At 35.1% G+C, this 22,766-nt stretch overlaps 2 protein-coding genes and 2 pseudogenes across 8 annotated transcripts; 2 read left to right on the top strand and 2 right to left on the bottom strand.

Annotated features, from left to right (window-relative positions):
* The first annotated feature begins 1,179 nt into the window (after positions 1–1,179).
* Positions 1,180–5,203, top strand: LOC129884678 (receptor-like protein Cf-9 homolog; annotated as a pseudogene).
* Positions 5,204–6,552: 1,349 nt separating this feature from the next.
* LOC129884667 (receptor-like protein Cf-9 homolog) lies at positions 6,553–9,581 on the top strand (annotated as a pseudogene). Its single transcript, XR_008765974.1, has 2 exons — positions 6,553–7,837; positions 7,992–9,581. The product of XR_008765974.1 is annotated as a receptor-like protein Cf-9 homolog (transcript).
* Positions 9,582–13,397: 3,816 nt separating this feature from the next.
* LOC129884649 (uncharacterized) lies at positions 13,398–15,690 on the bottom strand. Of its 2 annotated transcripts, XM_055958946.1 has the most exons (2): positions 15,530–15,690; positions 13,398–14,860 (listed from the first exon to the last, which is right to left on the bottom strand). In XM_055958946.1, the coding sequence occupies exon 2, from the start codon at positions 14,844–14,846 to the stop codon at positions 13,587–13,589; it is 1,260 nt and encodes a 419-aa protein (XP_055814921.1). In that variant the 5' UTR covers positions 14,847–14,860; positions 15,530–15,690; the 3' UTR covers positions 13,398–13,586. The 2 variants fall into 2 exon arrangements, with proteins under 2 accessions (XP_055814921.1, XP_055814914.1); XM_055958939.1 differs by lacking the exon at positions 15,530–15,690 and having other exon boundaries at positions 13,398–15,523.
* Positions 15,691–17,340: 1,650 nt separating this feature from the next.
* LOC129884613 (uncharacterized) lies at positions 17,341–22,216 on the bottom strand. Of its 5 annotated transcripts, none has more exons than XM_055958905.1 (3): positions 22,118–22,201; positions 18,433–18,540; positions 17,341–18,171 (listed from the first exon to the last, which is right to left on the bottom strand). In XM_055958905.1, the coding sequence occupies exon 3, from the start codon at positions 18,144–18,146 to the stop codon at positions 17,589–17,591; it is 558 nt and encodes a 185-aa protein (XP_055814880.1). In that variant the 5' UTR covers positions 18,147–18,171; positions 18,433–18,540; positions 22,118–22,201; the 3' UTR covers positions 17,341–17,588. The 5 variants fall into 5 exon arrangements, with proteins under 5 accessions (XP_055814880.1, XP_055814887.1, XP_055814874.1 ...); XM_055958912.1 differs by having other exon boundaries at positions 18,475–18,540; XM_055958899.1 differs by lacking the exon at positions 18,433–18,540 and having other exon boundaries at positions 22,118–22,216.
* Positions 22,217–22,766: the final 550 nt, after the last annotated feature.

Below are 22,766 nucleotides of genomic sequence, written 5' to 3'. Positions count from 1 at the left end.
AGTGGGAAAAATTTTTACAACAAGCCAAGATTTGTTACATCAAACACACACGAATTAATGGTTCTGATCCTAATTTTCTATAGGTAAATAAGGAGATTGAAGTTGGATTTCATTTAAATAGATATAACATTTATTTTAACGTCAAATGTTATGTTTTAATAATTTTATTCTTCATTAGTATAATTTAATTGATTGATGTGATACACATGTACAATGCACGTACATTAAACTAGTATATTATTAAAAGTGAGAAGCTTCAAAGTGCAAAATTGGATTACCATTTTGCCCCTATACTAAATTATGAAGTAAATATGAATACAATTAATTGAAAATCTAATTAACTATTAAATAAAAAAAAGGGCGACCCGGTGCACTAAAGCTCCCGCTATGCCCAGGGTCCAGGGAAAGGCCGACCACAAGGGTCTATTGTATACAGGCTTACCTTGCATTTCTGCCAGAGACTGTTTCCATAAATAGTAAAGTTATATTTCCATCATACATAGCTGTTTTGGTTCCAGCAAATGTCAAAATGAATGCACCTTAATAGTGTGCAAAATCGGTGAATATTTCCATTAAACACATAAACATTTTAGAAACAAAATATAAAGAGATACAATATGAAGCTGAAGTTGATAATTTCATCAGCTATACTGAACTAGTTTGCTATTTTGTGATGACGGTAAATCAGAAAGTAACACAAGATATGATTCTATTTTAAGAAGAAAACTAAAGGGTGATTCTCTACTCCATTTTAAGCTTGTTTTCTTTTTGAGGGAATTTATTTTCTATATGATAGTCTTGTCTACTTGAAAAAAAGATGTAGATGTGTAGCACATGGATAGAAATGAGAAAAAGACAAAAACATAACAACCCAAATTTGACAAATGAATGACAAAATTTTCTTTGATAAATATGAACAGACAAAGTGTGAATAACATGATTATAAGAGAGAGAGATATTTATTGGTCTAAGAATGGATATGGTAAATGACTAAATGTAATAGATTAGGGAGTACCTTCACTTAAAGAGGTAACCCTGAAATTTTATGATGTTGAAAATTAGTAGTGACCATCCATGGGATTAACCCTGAAATTTTATGATGTTGATAAATAAGAAGATGTGTAACACATGAATAAAAATAAGAAAAGACAAAAATTAAAAAACTCAAACTTGACTTGTATTGAACAATATAAAATCTTCTGTACCCTGCACAATTAGTTCAGTGAAACCCAAAATAAAATCAAAAATATGATGATGGTTCCTAGCAAAATATTCTCTCTACTTCAGTTTTTTACACTTTTATATCTCCTTACACTTACTTTTGCTTCCCTCGAGGAAGCAACTTCCCTCCTGAAATGGAAAGCAACTTTCAAGAACCAGAAGAACTCCTTATTGGCTTCATGGACACCAAGTTCTAACTCTTGCAGGGACTGGTACGGAGTTATATGCTTTAACGGTAGGGTAAGCAAGTTGAATATTAGAAATACTAGTGTCACTGGTACACTCCATGATTTTCCATTTTCATCTCTCCCTTTACTTGAGTATCTTGATCTTAGCATGAACTATTTCTCTGGCACCATTCCACCAGAAATTGGTAAACTCACTAATCTTATCTATCTTGATTTGTCGAGTAATCAGATTTCAGGCACAGTCCCACCGCAAATCGGCTCACTAGCAAAGCTTCAGATCCTCTACATCTTTGACAACCATTTAAATGGCTTCATTCGTGAAGAAATAGGTCATCTAAGGTCTCTTACTGAGCTAGATTTGTGTCTTAACACTCTTGATGGTTCTATTCCTACTTCATTGGGGAATTTGAACAGCTTGTCTATTTTGCATCTTAATAATAATCACCTTTCTGGCTTTATTCCGGAAGAAATAGGTTACCTAAGGTTTCTCACTGATCTACGTTTGAACGATAATTCTCTTAATGGTTCTATTCCTGCTTCATTGTGGAATTTGACCAGCTTGTCTATTCTGCATCTTCATGACAATCACCTTTCTGGCTTTATTCCGGAAGAAATAGGTTATCTAAGGTCTCTTACTGTACTAAGTTTGAAGAATAACTCTCTTGATGGTTCTATTCCTGCTTCATTGGGGAATGTGACCAACTTGTCCCTTTTGTATCTTTATGATAATCACCTTTGTGGCTTCATTCCTGAAGAAATAGGTTATCTAAGGTCTCTTACTGTACTAAGTTTGAAGAATAACTCTCTTGATGGTTCTATTCCTGCTTCATTGGGGAATGTGACCAACTTGTCCCTTTTGTATCTTTATGATAATCACCTTTCTGGCTTCATTCCTGAAGAAATAGCTTTTGTATCTTTATGATAATCACCTTTCTGGCTTCATTCCTGAAGAAATAGGTTATCTAAGGTCTCTTACTGTACTAAGTTTGAAGAATAACTCTCTTGATGGTTCTATTCCTGCTTCATTGGGGAATGTGACCAACTTGTCCCTTTTGTATCTTTATGATAATCACCTTTCTGGCTTCATTCCTGAAGAAATAGGTTATCTAAGGTCTCTTACTGTACTAAGTTTGAAGAATAACTCTCTTGATGGTTCTATTCCTGCTTCATTGGGGAATTTGACCAACTTGTCCCTTTTGTATCTTTATGATAATCACCTTTCTGGCTTCATTCCTGAAGAAATAGGTTATCTAAGGTCTCTTACTGAGCTAGATTTGTGTCTTAACACTCTTGATGGTTCTATTCCTACTTCATTGGGGAATTTGAGAAACTTGCAAGTTCTGTCTCTCATTGACAACAATCTGATTGAGGAAATTCCTTCATCTATTTGCAATTTGACATCACTGACATTCCTGTATTTGTCGAGAAACAACTTGAAAGGAAAAATTCCGCAATGCTTGTGTAATATCAGTGCCCTCCAGTATGTTATGATGTCACATAATAATCTCAGTGGAGAGCTCCCTTCGTCTATATGCAATTTAACATCACTACAAATTCTAGATTTGGGTAGAAACAATCTAAAGGGAGCAATTCCGCAATGTTTTGGCAACATGAGTGGTCATCTTCATATTCTTGATATGCAACACAACAATCTTTCTGGGACTCTTCCAACGACTTCTAGAACTGGAACACTTACAAGCTTCAACTTGCATGGCAATAAACTAAAGGGAAAAATTCCCCAATCTTTGGCCAATTGCAAAGAGATGCAAGTTCTTGATTTAGGAGATAATCACCTCAAAGACACATTCCCCATGTGGTTGGGAATTCTTCCTAAGTTGAGAGTTTTAAGCTTGAGATCGAATAAGTTGCATGGACCAATTAAAACTTTAGGAAGTGAAAACATGTTTCTTGAGCTACGAATGTTGGATATCTCTTCCAATGCCTTCACAGAAACCTTACCGATGAGTCTGTTTCAACATTTGAAAGCCATGAGGATAATTGATCAAAGGATGAACGCACCAAGTGATGAAGGAGGTGGATATTACCAAGACTCGGTAGCTGTCGTAACAAAGGGACTGGAGCTTGAAGTTGTGAGAGTCTTGTTTTTGTACACCACTATCGATCTTACAAACAATAAATTTGAAGGACATATTCCAAGTATTATGGGAGATATCATTGCACTTCGCGTGCTAAATTTATCTCACAATGGATTGCAACGTCAGATACCGCCATCACTTGGAAGTTTATCTTCAGTTGAATCATTGGATCTTTCAGGTAACCACCTTGTAGGAGAGATACCAGCACAATTGTCTTCTCTTACTTCCCTTGAAGTCTTAAATCTCTCCTACAATCATCTCGAAGGGTGCATTCCTCAAGGAAATCAATTCTCTACATTTGAGAGCAATTCATATGAAGGTAATGATGGATTACGTGGATTCCCACTTTCAAAAGGCTGTGGTAGTGATGGTAATGATTCAGAATCAGAGAAAACTGATAGCGGATCTGCGCTTGATCAAGAAAGCAACTCTGAATTTCTGAATGATTTTTTGAAAGCTGCTTTTATGGGTTATGGAAGTGGACTATGTATTGGATTATCCATAGTATATTTCATGATCTCAGCTGGAAATATGAAATGGCTTGCAAGAATCATTGAAGATCTGGAACACAGAATTATTATGCGACGGAGAAAGAAGCAGAGAAGTCAAAGGCAGTACAGAAGAAGAAATAATCGCATCTAGAAGAGTTAAAAATTCAGGTATGCAGTTACGTTCTAGTTTGAGCTTTAGTTTATCACAACTAACTATATATATCTGAATTTTCATAGTAGTGATTGAGGAGGAATCATGTAAGAAAAATTTCAAACCCATGCAAAATTAGTTGGAAGCTGTGATTACAATGGCTAAGTTCAATACCTGATCCAATGATCTGGTTAGAGGCTTGGTTTAACAAGTTCTTCAAGTGCGAACCAACGGATAATTAGTTTTGGCGTAAATAAAAGACTTGAGTTTCTTTGTGTAAATATAAAAATCAGAAAGTAGATAAACAAATTCAAACATGCAGGTGGTTGGAGAAGAATTTGGTGGAATGCTCATCAGAGATACAATAATATCAGAAATTGCAGTTTATGGTTTATGTAATGTTTTAATGTATTCAATGAATATTTTCTGTATATTTTCCATTGTACCAAAAAAAAAAGAAAATGAATATTGAAAAAACGAAGTGCATCTTTTAGTTATGTGATATTTCACTCAATAATCTTTCTGTTAATCAAAATAGAGAGCATTGAAAAGAGCTAAATTTGCGTGCAACATAGGAATGAGCAGTAACAAAGAAAAATATCGAGTTTGCGAATAGTAACAAACTTAGTTCTTAAGAATGTAATTAGTACCAGCACTTGTGAAAAGAGATTTGGGACTCTCAGCTAGATCGTTCTTAAGAATGCGTTGAGTGCGCTCTCGTACAATGGACAACTTCATCAGAGACATCGATCAAACCATTGAACTGCCTCTCGCCTCCTTTCTTTGTTCAATATAGCCTTTGATTCCTAAGTACTTCAGATGAATCTTCTATTCTGATCTCTAGAATGAAATCTCGAACACAGCACATTCCATTTGTACAACTCTTAAAAGTTTACAGTTCTCGAGATCAAAAACAGTCTGGAGCTTAGGTGTAGCTGGTTAGCTACCTTCTGAAAAACAGTTGGGTGCTGATTTACGTCCGCCATTGCAACTTAATACAAACAAAGAAACGAATCGGAACTTGTACACTCATGATAATTCTCACTACAGACTCAATAGTTTGTGAATAATTTGTGTTCTAATATCATTAATTGAGATCCTCATTTACATTATCATATAGTATAAATCTTACTTTTTTGGCATAATACATAAATATGATCCTTAACTTGGCTTCAGCTGACAACTAGGACCTCTAACTTTTCTAGTGCACAAGCAGACACTTTAACTATCCAAAACTTGAACAAATAGACACATTCGTCCTACATGGTAATTTTGTCCTACGTGTATTGTGCCATGTAGGACATGTGTGTCTACTTGTTCAATTTTATACAAGTTTCCTACTTGTGCATACCTAAAGTTGAAGGCATAAATGTGAAATGAGGTCAAGTTAAATGACATATTTATGTATTGTGTCTTTTTTTTTTCTTTGGGGAGCAACACAGACACAGTCATTATAGTTTTTAGAGTCAGAAAAGTAGAGCGGGTCAATTTGGTTACAATAGATAGCTTTTCTTTTTTTAAAAGTTTGGCTAAAAGAAAATTCCACATTAGCAATAAGCATAATACATTAATATGCCATTTAACATGGCTTCAACTGGCACCCATGCCCTTCAACTTGGGTGTGCACAAGTAGACATTTAAACTTAAATAAAATTGAACAAGTAGACACACGCGTCCTAGATGGCATAATACAAGTAGGACACCAAGTAAGATACAAAATTGGCATGTAGGATGCCACTTAAGATGAATATGTCTATTTGTTCAATTTTTTACAAGTTCAAGTGTCTACTTGTGCATATCCAAAGTTGGAGGCCATAGATGCCATTTGAAGCCAAGTTGAAGAGCACATTTATGTATAATGCCTTAGCAATATCTACCAAAAATAGCACTTGAATTAGTGGAGTGACTTCATACATAAAATGATATTAATTAAGTAACTTTTCTATTACAAAGCCAAGAAAAATGACTTTATGAGATAACTTATCAATAGTTGAGTGGTCATATGAGAAATCAACTCTTGATGTCAGAATTCTCACTAGTCACATCGATTTACCTAAATGACTTAGAGATATAAATGTAGTGTAGAAATTTATTGGTCTAAGATGGATATAGTCCACTACTTTAGAGATGAGAAATGAGAACCAGACATATATACATCATATACCATGTGATCTTTGTCTGATAACACAACAAAACTATTTGGTTGATTCGTCCTTGTCTGAATTATATTATATGTGTAACACATTTACATTGCTATTTATTATCTTTCTTGACTTAACACAACAAAATTATTTGGTTAAGTCCTTGTCTGAATTATATGTGCAACACATTTACATTCATAATTTATTAGCGTTCTTGACTTAACACAACAAAACTATTTGGTTACGTCCTTGTCTGAATTATATTATTTGTGTAACACATTTACATTCATAATTCATTATCTTTCTTGACTTCAAACAACAAAACTATTTGGTTAAGTCCTTGTCTGCAGGTGTAATCTGCCTATATATATTTGAGTAGCCTTTTCTTAATTTTCACTACCAACTCTAAAATTGGACTAAAACTCTCAGTACACAGACTTTCTCAGTACTTAGAAGCAACTTGGACTAAAACATGGGATACAGACAATTCTCATTTCTGCTCTTTGTCTGTTTTTGTCAGCTTTCTTTTTCTTCATCCATACCTCATCTGTGCGCAAAGATCAAAGAGACGCTCTTCTAAAATTCAAGAAAACTCTCACTATAGATCCCTCATTAGTTATGTGTAGTTCCTACTCTTATACGAGTTCATGGAATACGAGCAGAGATTGTTGCTCGTAGGATGGAGTCATATGTGATGAGATGACAGGCCATGTGATTGAACTTAATCTCAGTTGCAGTGGCCTTGTTGGAAAGATTGATTCCAATAGCAGCCTTTTCCAACTCTCTCATCTCCAAAGGCTCGATCTTTCTTCTAATAACTTTTCTAATTCTCACATCTCGCCTGAATTTGGAAGGTTCTCGAGCTTGACACTTCTTGATCTTTCTGACTCCTATTTCTCAGGTCATACTCCTTCTTAAATATCTCATCTTTCTCAATTACAGTCTCTTCACCTCTTACCGTCATTTGAAACTAATCTAACACTCACTGCCCATGATTTGATATTGCTCCTTCAGAATTTGACCAAATTAAGAGAGCTTGATCTTACTTCCGTAAACATCTCTTCCACTATTCCTCCGAATTTTTCCTCATTTAACAACTCTGACAGTAATTTTCACCTTCCCAATCTGGAAATACTTGTCTTACAAAACAATGATCAGCTCAGTGGTTATTTTCCAAAGACCAAATGGAACAGCAGTGCATCTCTCATAGAGTTAGATCTCAGTGGTGTGAATTTTTCTTGTAATTTGCCTGAGTCTCTCGGCTATCTAACTTCACTGCAGTCTGTCTCTTAAAAATTGCAACCTTAGAGGTCCTATTCCTGAATCTCTTCTGAATCTCGCACGTATAGGGGATTTGGACCTTCAATATAACTCCCTAAATGGAACAATACCATCAAAGATGTTCTCCCTACCGTCACTAAGTCGTTAAGTCTTGAGCAATAACCACTTTTCTGGTCAGTTTGAGGATTTCAATTCCAATTCACTAATATGGATTGATTTAAGCAATAATCAGCTGCAAGGCCATCTTGCCGAGTCAATTCAAAACCATGTGAGCCTAACAAGCCTTATTCTTTCTTTCAATAATTTTAGTGGCCATGTGGATGTCAGCTTCTTTGCTAACCTCAAACATCTTTATTATCTTGATCTTTCATATAATCGTATCTCATTGACCAACGAGAACAAAAATAATGTTACTTTGCCAGGATCTCTTATGAGTTTACAATTGGCCGCATGTGAAGTGAAAGAATTGGAGTTTCTAAGATCCGCAAAGCAGCTTTATGACTTGGATCTTTCAAATAATAAGATTCAAGGAAGAATTCCAGATTGGGCATGGTCTAACTGGATGTTTGTATTGCAACGTCTTAATTTATCCCACAACATGCTGGAAAGTGTTGCTTCAATTCCTCTTTTGTCTATAGAAGCTATTGATTGGTGGTCCAATTTGCTTCAAGGTCCACTACCTATTCCACCAATTTCCACAAGATTCTTCTTCATATCCCATAATAATCTCAGTGAAGAAATTCCTTCAGATATTTGCAATTTGACATCACTGGTGATGCTTGATTTGGCAAGAAACAACTTGAAAGGAGCAATTCCACAATGTTTGGGTAATATCAGTGGCCTCGAGGTTCTGGATATGCACCACAACAGTCTTTCAGGGACTCTTCCGGTGACTTTTAGAATTGGAAGTTCACTCAGAAGCTTCAACTTTCATGGCAATAAGCTGGAGGGGAAAATCCCACAATCCTTGACCAATTGCAAGCAACTCGATGTTCTTGATTTAGGAGACGATCACCTCAACGACACATTCCCCGTGTGGTTGGGGACTCTGCCAAAGCTGAAAGTTCTAAGTTTGAGATCCAATAAATTGCATGGGTCCATTAGAACTCTAACGACTCAAAACTTGTTTCCTCAGCTTAGAATATTAGATCTCTCCTCCAATGCGTTCACAAAAAGCTTACCAACGAATCTGTTTCAACATTTGAAAACCATGAGGACAATTGATCAAACGATGAATGCACCAAGTGATGAAGGAGATCGATATTACCAAGACTCAGTAGCTCTCGTAACAAAGAGATTGGAGCTTGAAGTTGTGAGAATCTTGTTTTTGTACACCATTGTGGATCTTTCAAACAACAAATTTGAAGGACATATTCCAAGTATTATGGGAGATCTCATTGCACTACGTCAGCTGAATTTATCTCATAATGGGTTGCAAGGTCATAAACCGCCATCACTTGGAAGTTTATCTTCGGTTGAATCATTGAACTTTTCAGGTAACCATCTTGTAGGAGAGATACCAGCACGATTTGCTTCTCTTACATCTCTTGAAGTCTTAAATCTCTCCTACAATCATCTGTAAGGGTTCATTCCTCAAGGACCTCAATTCGATACCTTTGAGAGCAATTCATATGAAGGTAACGATAGATTATGTGAATTCCCACATTCAAAAGGTTGTGGTAATGATGGTAATGATTCAGTATCAGAGACAAATCATACCACATCTGTTATAGATGTTGAAGAAAGCGACTCTGAATTTCTGAATGATTTTTGGAAAGCTGCTCTTATGGGCTTTGGAAGTGGACTATGTATTGCAACTGGAAAACCAATATGGCTTGCAAGAATCATTGAAGAGCTGGAACACAAAATTATGATGGGAAGGAGAAAGAAGCAGCATAGGCAAAGGAGTTACAGAAGAAGAAATAATAGCTTCTTCACAAGTTACATTTGTTTTTTTTGTTTTTTTTGTGCAACATTGTGATGTAAATGATGTTTAATAAGTTTTTGGACCATATTTTATGTTTTTAAGCAATAATCTTACAGTTATTTCATCAAAGAAAAAATATATTTAAACGATGGGCTGATTGAAAAGTGTTTCTGTTGATTGGAAACAAAACAGAATTACATCTAAGAGGTTAGGAAAGTATCAAGATCAGATGCTAATTGTCCAAAAATCGGTCCGAGACCAATTGAAATTTAATTGCATCAAAAGATACGAATTTACAACAACAACATATCCAGTATAGTGTGTACGTAGACCTTATCTGTACGGCTGTACCTTATCATGTAAGGAGAAAAAAAAGTTATTCTAGAGAAGCCTTGTAGTGAGCTTGGAAAGTGGAGAAAGGGAAGAAAAACACAAGTCATTTTGAGAGTGCACATTTAGACACTTTCGCAGAAAAAGTAACATCAAATTGAATGAGTTTGGTATGTACATCATATGACTTAGTCATCAGTAAGAGGCTATTATAATGCGCAACAACCCCATGACCCACTGCAATAGATTAGGAACTTACCTTCACTTAAAAGAGGTAACATCAAATTGAATGATTTAACATCAAATTTAATGAGTTGAAATAAAAGATAAGTGATAATACAATAACAAAATTGTTGTATAAAATTATACATGTAATAGTGAAACAAAAAAACGAACTATTAGTCAAAAATCTTATAAAATAATATGAAACTTTATATTAGGATTATTTTACTTATTATGTCTATAATAAAAAGACTCGTAGGGTACTTTTTCTTTCTTTAATTATAGTAAACACTTGATAGTTTATTATTTAAGCTTTCACTCTTTTTTCCAAATATGCTTGTGGACCTTGAAGACTAACAATAAGTGTTTGTGCTTTATGTGATTCTTGTGTAATAGCAAAGGGAAATGATGATGTGGCGATGACATGTCATTTTCCGAAGCGATCAGAAATTTGATTTTTCGGTCAAATGCAAATTCAAAATTTGAAGTTTATGGATTAAGGATTGAGTTGTCTCTTTGACAAGTTTAAATAAATCCCTTTTTTGAGTAGATGGTGAACTAGAAGCATTTCTAATAAAGAAGACAGTTTTATTCTATATACAATAATAATCTATATTTAGTGTAGTCTCATAAGTGGACTTTGACAAAAGTAAGATGGACGCATGCTTTATCTCTACCTTTGCGGGGATATCGCTCTCTCTCTCTCTCTCTCTCTATATATATATATATATATATATATATATATATATATATATATATATATGGTTTTTAGAAAATAACTCCTAAAATATAATTTTGTTAATTTAAATGTAAAAAAGATGAATTATTTAATAGGTTTTTAAGGGGTATATGTTTTACTTTTAAAATGTTCAAGGGGGTGGTAGGACCCCCGTGAAATATAAGTATGTAGATAATAATTGAATAATAGGTTGGGGGATATTTGGCTATTTTCTCATAATTTAAAAAATGATGTATTGAGGGCCTTCATTATGTGATGGAATAGAATTTGAACCCTGAAAATTTTAAAAAATAATCTAAAAACCGATTCATTTTCTAATGACTTTACACAATTTGAATTTGATTTAGCGAATATTAGATACTAAGTGTGAAACAGGGGAAAAAAAGAAGTGGGGGGTCTACTAAACCATTACTCATTACTAATGTGTTCAACAGGTATCTGACTTAACAATCATCGACGGAGGCGGTAATGATAGAAAAAGAGATCTATAAATAATCGGATATAAAAGTCAGGTGCGGCAAACAGTAGACATTTGACTTAGCAACCTTCTGCTTAGATCGGCGACGACAACGATAGAAAACCTATCTTTCAACAGTGTGGGTGGTAAGTTCCTTGCCATAGCTGTACTTCCATAAGGGGATTGGCAAAACTTTCTAGAAGTTTAAGAATTTGATGAGAAAGACCACGTTGTAATTCAATTAAAATATTCCAAAAGTGCATTTTTTCTTCACGAGAAAATAGCGTTTGCTGACGCTCCTTCGCTTACTTCTCCAGTTCGACGATATCTTTTTCCGATCATGGAAACAGCTTGCGCGATAATCAGGTACCACAACTTTTAGGGTTTTGCGACTAAATTCAATAAATTCGGACTCTAAATTTGTATCAAATTCATCTTATACAATGCCTTCAAATGCAATTTTAGTGCCAATGAAAATGATCTAGTAATAGTAATCACTGAAGTCGATTAAGAGCCCTGAGATTTTAAATTTCAAATCCTTTGTAGAGATAAAAACACTAGGCAGTGGATAACATGAGTTATTACCTAGCTAGTACCTATTGCTGGTCGAAGTGGTAGGTATCCTATGAAATTGATCAAGGTGCGTGCAAATTATCACATACACCACAATTATAAAGAAAACAACAAACAAAAACGAAGTCAATCAATTCATTGGCATGATCTGTGCAGGGTCTTCTACCAATCTCAACAAAGAACAAAACTCTAGTATGAAGGAAAGAGCTTTCACGAGAAAACAGAACACATAATAGATTCTATAACACACAGAGGAACTAGCCTGCAGACATTTAAAGACAATATAAAATCAAACTTAGTATGGAATCCTTGGGGGTGGTTTGGTTCGCGTACTTAGATTATCCTGGAATTATAGTCCAAGGATTATAATCTTTGGACTAATTTATCTCACATGGGATGTGGGATAAAATAATCTCAAGTTTCCTGGGATAAGGTGGGATATCCAAGATCAAGCTTGGGATAAAATTTATATTGTGTTCGGTTTGACGGTGTAAATCTATCCTACCAAACACAATATGAATTTTATAGCTCAATCTTCGGATATCCTATCTTATCCCGCGTACCAAACAACCCTTAAAGTGTAATCACTAGGAAAAAAGGAGAGTTACAGAATGATAAACTGCAAAATATCGGCATGATAGGACAGTGTAGTTCTAGTCTCTATCTAGTAATAACGGCATGTAAATGCATAACAATGGTTTTTCAAAGTTATACATGCATCTCCCTCGCTGAGTGTGTGCGAGAGAGAGAGAGAGAGAGAGGAAAGGGGAGGGGGATATACATATCTCTCTCATAGTGCGAGAGAGAGACAGAAATGGAGGGGGGGGGGGGAAGTGGAGCATTGTGGCGGATGCAGGATTTTCACCAAGGGGGTTCAACGTATACTATACATACATAACCAAAAAAAGTTGACCTTGTGTATATGAAGTATGATTATCTGGCGAAGGGGGGATCATCCCCTAGCTCCGCCAAAGTTGAATCTGCAAAGGAAAAGCAGGGGTAGAGGGGAGTTACTAGGGAGCTACTGCTAGTTCAGAGCTTTGAATAAAGAGAACTGTTTGGGAAAGGCTGGCCAATTTCAACACCAAATATGGATGCACAAGAGAGCATAGAAGGAAATACATCTAGATCAAGGGGACATCATAGGTGATCGCCAAACTAAACAAATAACAGTGGTGACATGATGCTTCTAGACATTTCATACATAAAGACACTCAAACAAACTTCGTATGCACATCTAGACACCTCAACGTGGTCTCAACTAGCAACTAAACACTTCAATTCGTCCCATTGTGCCTTGTTGACACCCGACAATGATGTGACACGTAAACTTTGGAGGTGTTTAGATGATCATTTTGTAAGTTGGAGAATTCAACTGACAAAGTGGAGACGAGTTGAGGGGTTCAAATGAAAATGTTCTTGATGCACCATACTAAGTTTTATGCAAGTATGCCACTGCAAGACTGAATATCACCAAATGCAAGTTCGGTCTGGTTCTTAACTAACTTGTAATGATTAGAAGGCACACACGATTCATATTCTAAATGCTATTGGATAGAAGTTTAGACAAACATCCAGAGTATCCAACCACGACTTTCATAACAAAGCTGATGCAGTTAATTTTAGAGAAAAATACTAGGAGAATTCAAAAGAACTGATTAACAAGTTTGCTGCTGCATGTTGAGCTGTAAAACATTTTAAAAAGATTTTACAACAAAAGGGGGCAATGAAAGGTTGCCAAAAACTTGGAGATTTCTAATGCTTACTAGCTAATGATACCTAGCTGCATCAAGCGGATCTCTTCCCCTCGGTCTATCTAAACTGAGAGGTGCAGAATTGAAAGAAATATTAGGCTTTGTGCTGTCTAATTCGTGCTCCTTATGCTTCAGTTGCAATGCCATATGCTCATTCTCCAACATTAATTTCTTGTTCTCCAGCCTTTCTATTTCAAGCTCCCTGTCTTTCTTGCGGCAGAACCTTTGCCACTTAACCTGACGTTTCTCCAACTCAAAGGCTTCAGCTTGGATGCCAATCTTTTCCTCTTCCAGTTGTAACATCCGTTTCTTAATCCACATCCTCTGGTCCCACTGGGATTTTGTAGGGTCCTGAAAAAACTCATTAATTTCAGCCAAAAAATTATCATTCACGCTAATTTGTGGCAAGAAGCAGCCATTTTCTTCAACTCGTCTCATTCTCTCATCAAAATCTCCAATTTTACGTGCATCACCATCACCGTGGTTATCATCGGATTCATCCTCATCATCATCACTTTCTTCATTTTCTTCACCTTCGTCTCCCTGGGAGCCATTATGATCTTTTGCACACAGTGCTGCAACAGGTGAAGAGTGAACTGGAAATTCAAGATCATTGCAATCAGGTATCTTTTGTCCATTATGGTAAGCACACATCTCTCTATAAAACAAATGTTTTGAGTTAAGTATCTTTTTCACTGTGTCCTTGGCCTTAGCAGAAAGCTGCGGCATGGAGTCCATTAGATCCGGATTTTCCACCACAGCACAAGAAGTACCCCTCCCGAGAATCTCATTTAATTTCTTGTACCTCTTGTTCAAATCATTAAACTTATCCTCACACTGCTGAGGTGAGACATGACAACCGTTACTCATCATTATTCGCGAGACTGTTTTCCATTTACCCTTTTTCTGAAGGCAAACAGATTTTCTCTTCACCCCCACGCCAGGACCTTCCAAACTACCATCATCTCCAACACATGCAACTACTTGTATAAGAAGCCTAACAACATTATCAGTCCATTTCATTCTCTGCCATGGAGATCCCTTCTTCCCTAGTGCCCCACCGTTATCACCATTTCCATCCTCCATAAAGCTAGGCTCATCCTCATCACTCGTATTGCTATTAGGATTATTACTAGTATTCACAACATTACTTGGCCCAACTGCTGTATCCTTCCCATAAGCCATACAACCTTTTACATCCATCAAACCTATTGGTTTTTCATGTTCAAGCCCCAATTTTGCAGTCACCGACGATTGAACATTATTGTGATTCATCTGATGACCATGAACTGCATTATTACTAATTGGTTCAGGCTGTTGCATCCTATTCATCCCCAAAAATCCACCATTATACCCAGATAAAAAACCACCACCCATACCAGAACTATTCATTTTCCAAAATCAATTTGTAACTTCTCAGAACTAAAAAATCACAACTTCACAAATTACAACCAAAACTCAGCCCTTAAATCCTTTTTCCCTGTCCTAAAAACACATTCTTGAAAATCCCAAAATACTAAACTAAAAAAAACCAACTTCACAACCAAAAATCAGCCCTTTAATCTTTTTTTCTGTCCATAAAAACACATTCTTGAAACTCCCAAAATACTAAACATTCAAAAAAAAAACAGCTATCTCCCACAATTCATCATAATCCAATATACCAACAACTGAATCAACTCAATCCAACAAACCCCAAACATAAAAACATGATAAAAATTGAATCTTGAAACAACTGGTTCAGATACACAGTATGAACCATAAGTTATTAACCATCAAAAATTCAGCACCAGCTTAGCTCAATAAGAGTATATATAAAGAAACCATGTTGGGGCATACATAAATTTTGTCAAAATCAAATCTTTAACATATCCAAAAAGATAAAACAAGTGAAAAAACAAATTCCCAACAAAAAAAGTAGCAATAAACTGAACCTCAGAAAAAGTTACAATTTTTACCTCTTCAGTGATCTGATTATGGATTCTTGGCGGAGAGAGAGATAGGGAGAGAGAGAGATAGAGAGAGAGGGGTTAAAGGGCATTGGGTCCAATAGTATAAAAGCAGATTGGGGAAGAAGAATATTTATTAACTACTGTTTTGAGAGCTGCTAAGTGCTAACTCAGCAAATCTACCAATGAAAAAGTGGGTTTTTCCAAATAATCCTAGTTTTAATTTGTTTGTGCTGCTTTGATTTGAATTAGGTAAAAAAAAAAAAATAGATTTTTGATTATTATGATTATAAAATAAAGATATATCGAACATATTAAAATATTTTTTAATTTTATGATACTAAACATGTCACCTGAAAAATTAAAATTAAAAAATTGCCAAAAAATATATATATATTTTTAAATGGATGAGAAATAAAAATTGGATAAACAAATCAATACAAATAATACAATTTTTTTCTTTATATTTTTGTTTAATTATTTTAAACCCTCTTTAGTTTTTGGGTAAATGGTAATTATGGGACCTTCCTAGTTGCCATTTGTTCTTCATAAAAAGGATCATTTGGTTCTAACATCATAATATTCAAGAATTATAATATTGGGATTATAATAAAAATTATATATTGAATAATAATTTCGCTTTTTATAAGGGATAAATTATACAGAGATTTTTGATATAAAATTTATATGATTTAGCTAATACCTCCAATGAAATATGGGATTGGTTTAATTTCAAAATTTATATCGGGACCATCTAATACCTTGAACCAAACAACCCCTTTACCCTCGATAAAGTTTTTGGAGGCTTTAGTCTCATTATAAAGCTTGGCTTATGGTTCAATTTAAATGTCTTAATTTTGATTAGGCACACAATTTAAAAAAATAAGCTTGTACTCCTTAAACTAAGAAATATATGTAATATAACGAAATATTCTTTGAATTTTGTAATCTTAAACATGACAAGTATAATGTTGGAATTAGACTTTTCAATACAAAAGTATTTTTTTAAAAAAAGAAAGAAAAATAACACACTTTTATTGAAACAGTGAAAGCATGAGTTTTTAGCCAAAAACTCGTGAAAGCATAGTTATAGTCACTTTAAGGTAAAAAGTAGCAGTTTTTGAAGTTATTTTGCCAGTGAGTTGGTATCTTTTAAGGTTCTTGATTAAGATTTAACTATCCCTTTATTCTCTTGGAAAAATCTTTTGCTTTTTACTTGTATGTTTTGGAGTTTCATTTGGATATATTACCCTTCAAGAATTGTTTGATGTGGTGGGTATAGCTTGTGTTTTTTCGGGGGGTTTTCACCTGGTGTCTGATATTTGTATTGGGTCCAATTAAATTTGGATTTGCATCGAAAAATTCTGCACAAGTAGAATAGACCCTTCAAGATGTTATAAAGCATGATAGACATTGGCATTAGCTAAAAATGATCCTATTACATACCCGTTCACCCTAACAAAGTCGACTTCATATTCAAAACTCAAACTCGAATCAAAAACCTCTGGTTAGGGACGAAGTAGTGCTTACTCTTCCACGACAACCCATGTCGGTACATATGGTTGTAGCTAGTGTTTGTGGTTATTGCAAAACGATGTTAATCCAAGGCTTTCAAAGTTGCTGGCGCTTTGGTTCCTTTGCTCACTGATAACTCTTAAGGATATCGATTAAGTTTTATGAGTAGCCTTTTTGGATTTTGTTTCTCAAACAGATAAAGAGTGTCGTCAACAAGGCTTATGTTCACAATTTTCCAGCAGCAACAAATTTATGATCAATTATATTTAAGGATGTAATAAAACTCAATAGAGTGAACACATAACTGGGAATTTGAAAGATAATCAGCTGCAAACTCGAATTACATGCAACCAACTAAAATGAAGTTGTGTTGTTATTGCATCTACTACAGCTTACAAAAAGTTCAGAAAGAACGATTCATGATTGGCGTCCTCTTTTTCATACAACACATTCGATCTGCCAGCCAGTGTTTGTCGTAAACTCGCCTCTTACGTTTAAAGGAGGGGTCGGATACTAGTGCTGAAGAAGCCTAATATAAAGTTGGATTGCTAAATCATGCTGAAATGCCTCTGGATTCAGCTTCAAGGTACTTGCACATCCGTTCCATTACTTCTCTTCCCTTCGCACTGTTTGCCTGAAACTTGTCCACACACTTCTGCTCTATTTTCTCTGCCATTGATGCCAGAGCTGATAAGGGCTTAATCCTGATACTCGTTTCCTGCTTGGAGACGGTCCATAACTTTGGATTATCTGGATGAGGGTCATATCTGATTTTCTCCTCCACTTCTATGTACTTCTCCAGACTAATGTTTCGAGTGGAGAGCTGCATGGACCGAGATTGAGCATCAACAACTGTTGATTCTACACAGTGGCAGATGTCTTGACGAATGATTTTGCGGAGGAACCATGGTCCTGGTGCATGGATAGTTATGGCACGAGTCGTATAAAGCTTCCCTGAGCTGGAATCAAGCTTGTGGTTCAATGTGTCAACTTCAAGGATATGTGATAGAATGCGTTTGTTCTCAGGATCAGCAAACTTGCGCCAGGATGCAGAAGTTACTCTTTCCCATGGGTGCTTATATGTGTGCTCTTGTGAATACGCTCTGACCATCTCGTTACTTCTGATTTTCTAAAACCTGAAAAATAGGAACAGAAGCAAATCAGGCAAACAAATGTCTATTGACGATTGAGTTAGCAACAAATGAATCAAAATGATACATAAAGAGTACCCAAAAATCCCATTTCACAAGCTCAGCAGTATACTGAATTACAGTCACGCCTTAAATCATCTTAGAATCAAGTATATGTCATATAACTTACTCCCAACGCAATATTATTGGCACAGGATTCTCCAAAACTACAATTCTATGATTTTAGGAAAAACTGATATTTTATACTTTTTTTTGATAACCATGGTGTCCTGGACAGCTTGCGCGCACCTCGGCTAATTCCACATATGTCCACTGATATACTCTCTAGATGATGTTAAAGATCTTGTAATCCATCTGTTTATAGCATACACAAGAGACATATCAAAACGAACATACAAGAACTTATTTGCAGCAGGTTGAAACTTGAAAGGGACAGCTCTTTTGGATGCAACATCACTTAACCTTTATTCCATGTTGTTTAACACTAAACCTTCATCAACTCACAAAGTATCCCATATATTATAGAGAAAGAGAACTCATGGAGTTCCCAATTAAAAACCAACTTGAATATGTATAATCTAATTCATTTGCATGCACAAAATCCAGAACCCTTCCAACCAAAAAACAAAAGATTTGGCAAAACAAATACAGACATCATAAAGGAGTCCATCAACAATCCAGCTTCTTAGGCGTATACTCTTATAGACAACATTAAATCACCTCAACTGAAATTTGAAACTAGTAATTATCCTGATAGTCCATGGACCCCTCCTCCCTCATTCTTTTCTACTCTCCCTCACACAACAATGGATATCCACTTATTCGTCTTTTAAGAACACCACAAAATATCCTCCCATTGAGAAGGGAATGTGCCTTTCGCACCATTGGAGAATTTGTGGAGCATCAAAGAATTAGGTACATAAGCCCTTTAATCTGTACCATCACTCATACCTTGCAGTAACATTTTATGCTAGAAACATCATAAGCAACATACTACTTTGAATGAAACTCAATTACCTTTTCAGGTGGAGTATCACACTCAGTGATCCCATTTCAGGCTTCTAGCAAGAAATATTTTCAACCGATGACAAATTATGTCCTATAACAGTCACAAAAGTACACTTTTGAATGTATATAACTAACTTGGTTTATTCAGCTTGATAATCAGTGATTAAGAAGAATGAGTGTTTGTGTGAGTGAGAGCGCCTAAGGAAACCAAAAAAGGGTTCTCAAAAATATTCATACCACATATCAAGATACTAAAAGAAATTCAAGCAGCTATTTGATGTAAACATAAAGATCTACCAGGCTATGAAGGAATGATTTGATTCCACAAATCAATCTCAGCGGCAAAGACAAACTCCAAAGAGACAATTTAGTTATCTTTACATCCTATAAGCAAAATAATCATTTGACATCAGCATTCCAGCAAGAGTACAAATCAAAGATTACATTCAACCAAGGAACCTGAAGTGTCATTGGTAACAAGACACTCAAAGAAACGCAAATAGACAATCCTTTGTTTTATAGCCGAGAAATCCCCGAGGAACAGTGTTATACAGTTCAAAATTCGGACGCTAATGGGCCCACTCCTCTACCTCAAGGTTCGAACCCGTGACGTGCCTGATCCACACATCAGAAGCTGCGATCTTACCACTAGACCAAAGACCTGGGGGCTCCAAGACAATCTTTTTCAGTAGAATGTTTTTACAACAGCTGGAATAGTCACTTCATCTAAATCATGCCTCCACAAATCTAATGATACCAGTCGCCAAGACAAATCAAAGTCAAATTCAACCAAGAAATCCAAAGTGTTCCAAATAACTGCACACAGTGACAAGAAAGTCAAGGAAACACAAGCCTATCTTTTACGCCAGCTGACATAGCTACTTCATCTAAATCATGCTTACACAATTCTAATGATACCAGCCTGTACAACTAATAAGCAAATTCAATCATTTAATATCAAAATCTACAATCCAGCAGAGCACAAATCAAATGTCAAAATTTTGAACCGACTCAAAAGGGTCCTAAAAATTCTTCACATCCTATAAGCAAAATTAATCATTTGACATCAGTATTCCAGCAAGAGTACAAAATCAATAAGTAAAATTAATCATTGACATCAGCAATCCAGCAAGAGTACAAATCAAAATCAAATTCAACCAAGAAAACCAATATGTTCTAAAAATTCGCACACCTGCAACAAGGCAGTCAAAGAAACGCAAACACAAGTCAATCTTTTACACCAGCTGGCATAGCTACTTCATCTAAATCATGGTTCCATAAATCTGATAATACCAACCGCTAAGACAAATAAATACGCAAATTCAATCATTTGGTATCAAAATCAACAATCGAGTCAGAACACATATCAAAAATAAAGAATTCTGAACTAAAACTTAGGACGATATTCAAAAATTCTCACACCCAAAACACAAAAACAGACCAATTTATATAAAGAATTTCAAATACACCAGCTCAAGCATGGGGAACTTTAGAAGCTCAGTTGGTTGGTTACTTGAACTTTCATCTTGTTGGTGAGGGTTCGATTTCCCACCTTGTAATCCCCTCCCTCATTATAAAGAAAAAGAAAATCAGCTCAAGCAGCAATTTTATCTAATTATGCTTCCACAAATCTGATAATACCAGCCACTAAGACATAGAATAAGCAAATTCATTGATACAAAAATATAAAATCAAGCAAGAACACAAATCAAATATCGAACATTTTGAACTGAAACTCTAAAGGGTCTTGAAAAATTCTCACTCCACATCAAAACACTCAATTAAATGTAAAACACAAAACCAGGTCAATTTATATAAAGAATTTCAAATACACCAGCTCAAGCAGGATAAGTTGCACAAACTCTTCACTTTCAATGCTGCACACGTGTCGGATTCTCCAAAAATACGTTACTTTGGGAGATCCGACACGCACTCGTTAACATATTTGAAAAGTCCAAGCAAAGCAACAACTTTATCTAAATTATGCTTAACAAATCTGATAATAGCAACCGCTAAGGCATAGAATAAGCAATTTGATTGATATAAAAATCTAAAATCGAGCAAGAACACAAATCAAATATCAAACATTTGGGAAATCTTAGTAGCTTAGCTGGTTGGCTACCTTGGTTGACTACCTGAACTTACACCTTATTGGGGAAGGTTCAATTCTCCACCTTTGTAATCCCCTCCCCCATTTCCCCTTCCCCCACACCCCCAATAACAAATTGAAAAAAAATCTTTTTTTTAGAAAAAATATTCAAACATTTTGAACTGAAACTCAAAAGGGTCTCGAAAAATCATCACACCCACATTAAAACACTCAATGAAAACACAAAAAACAAGCAATTTACATAAAGAATTTCAAATAAACCAGCTCAAACAGCTACTTGATCAAGCAAGAAACACAAATCAAATATCAAACTTTGAAAATCTCAGTAGCTCAGTTGGTTGGCAACCTACAATTTTCACCTTATTGACTAAGGTTCGATTCCCCACCTTGTAATCTCCTCCCCATTTCCCCCTTCCCCTACCCACAATAAAAAATTTTAAAAATCAAACATTTTGAACTAAAACTCAAAAGGGTCTCGAAAAATCCTCACACCCACATCAAACCACTCAATGAAAACACAAAAACAAGCCAATTTACCTACAGAATTTCAAATACACCAGCTCAAGCAGCTTCTTGATCTAAACAAATCCATGGTTCGAACAAATCAATATCAGTGTCATACCAACAAAAAATAAATCAAAACCCCCCAACTAACTACACCTCAAAATCCTAAATCATTTGGGATCAACACAATCAATCTTTTTTTGTTGTTTTATTTCATTTGATAATCACATTTCATTATAACACTAATGATGATAAATCAAAATGGGTATTACAGATATTGATGTATTAATCAAAGATCAAAAAGTTGACCTTTTTCTTGAAAAGAAAGCGCCCACAGAAGAGAAGAGTAATGGAAAACCCCTGCTGCCCTACCAACTATTATAGTGCTTTCCATTATGTATGAATTTCTTGATATATTTATAGAAAGTGGAGTATGTACACCTCCCAAGAACAAGAGTACAACTAGTGAAGCAGAAATATTAATTCTGTTAAATTATGTTCTTATTGTATGCCACGTGGATTTTGAGTAATTTTTTGGCTAATATTTTTTTTTTTGAAATTAATTAAAGATAAACAATTGTTTTGGAATTAGAATTCAGATATCTTTTCGGGAATAATATTGAGTGATTAAGGAGAAGATAAAAGAGGAAAGTAAAATTAACTTTATTTTTATCGTGTGAAATACTCTCATATTTATTGCGTGAAAGATTTTCATTTTTAATAATGTCACTAGACTATACTCCTCGTTGATGGAGTCACGAGTTAGCATGAAACATGCATAAGGTTTAAGAATTTTTAGTTTTTTTTAATTATAAGCAAAACATAGAAGTATGAGAAAGCATGTAACTATATTAAGATTGTATAAGAGAATTATGTTTTTATTTTTTTTACTTTAATTGTGTTTGTTTGGTGAATGTGTATATCAACGAGAATTTTCACTCATCAATGTTTCAACAAA

Source organism: Solanum dulcamara, chromosome 1 (assembly GCF_947179165.1).
Source record: "Solanum dulcamara chromosome 1, daSolDulc1.2, whole genome shotgun sequence".
NCBI lineage: Eukaryota > Viridiplantae > Streptophyta > Magnoliopsida > Solanales > Solanaceae > Solanum > Solanum dulcamara.
Note: the sequence above shows the minus strand (reverse complement) of the source record. Positions and strands in the feature narration are given on the sequence as shown.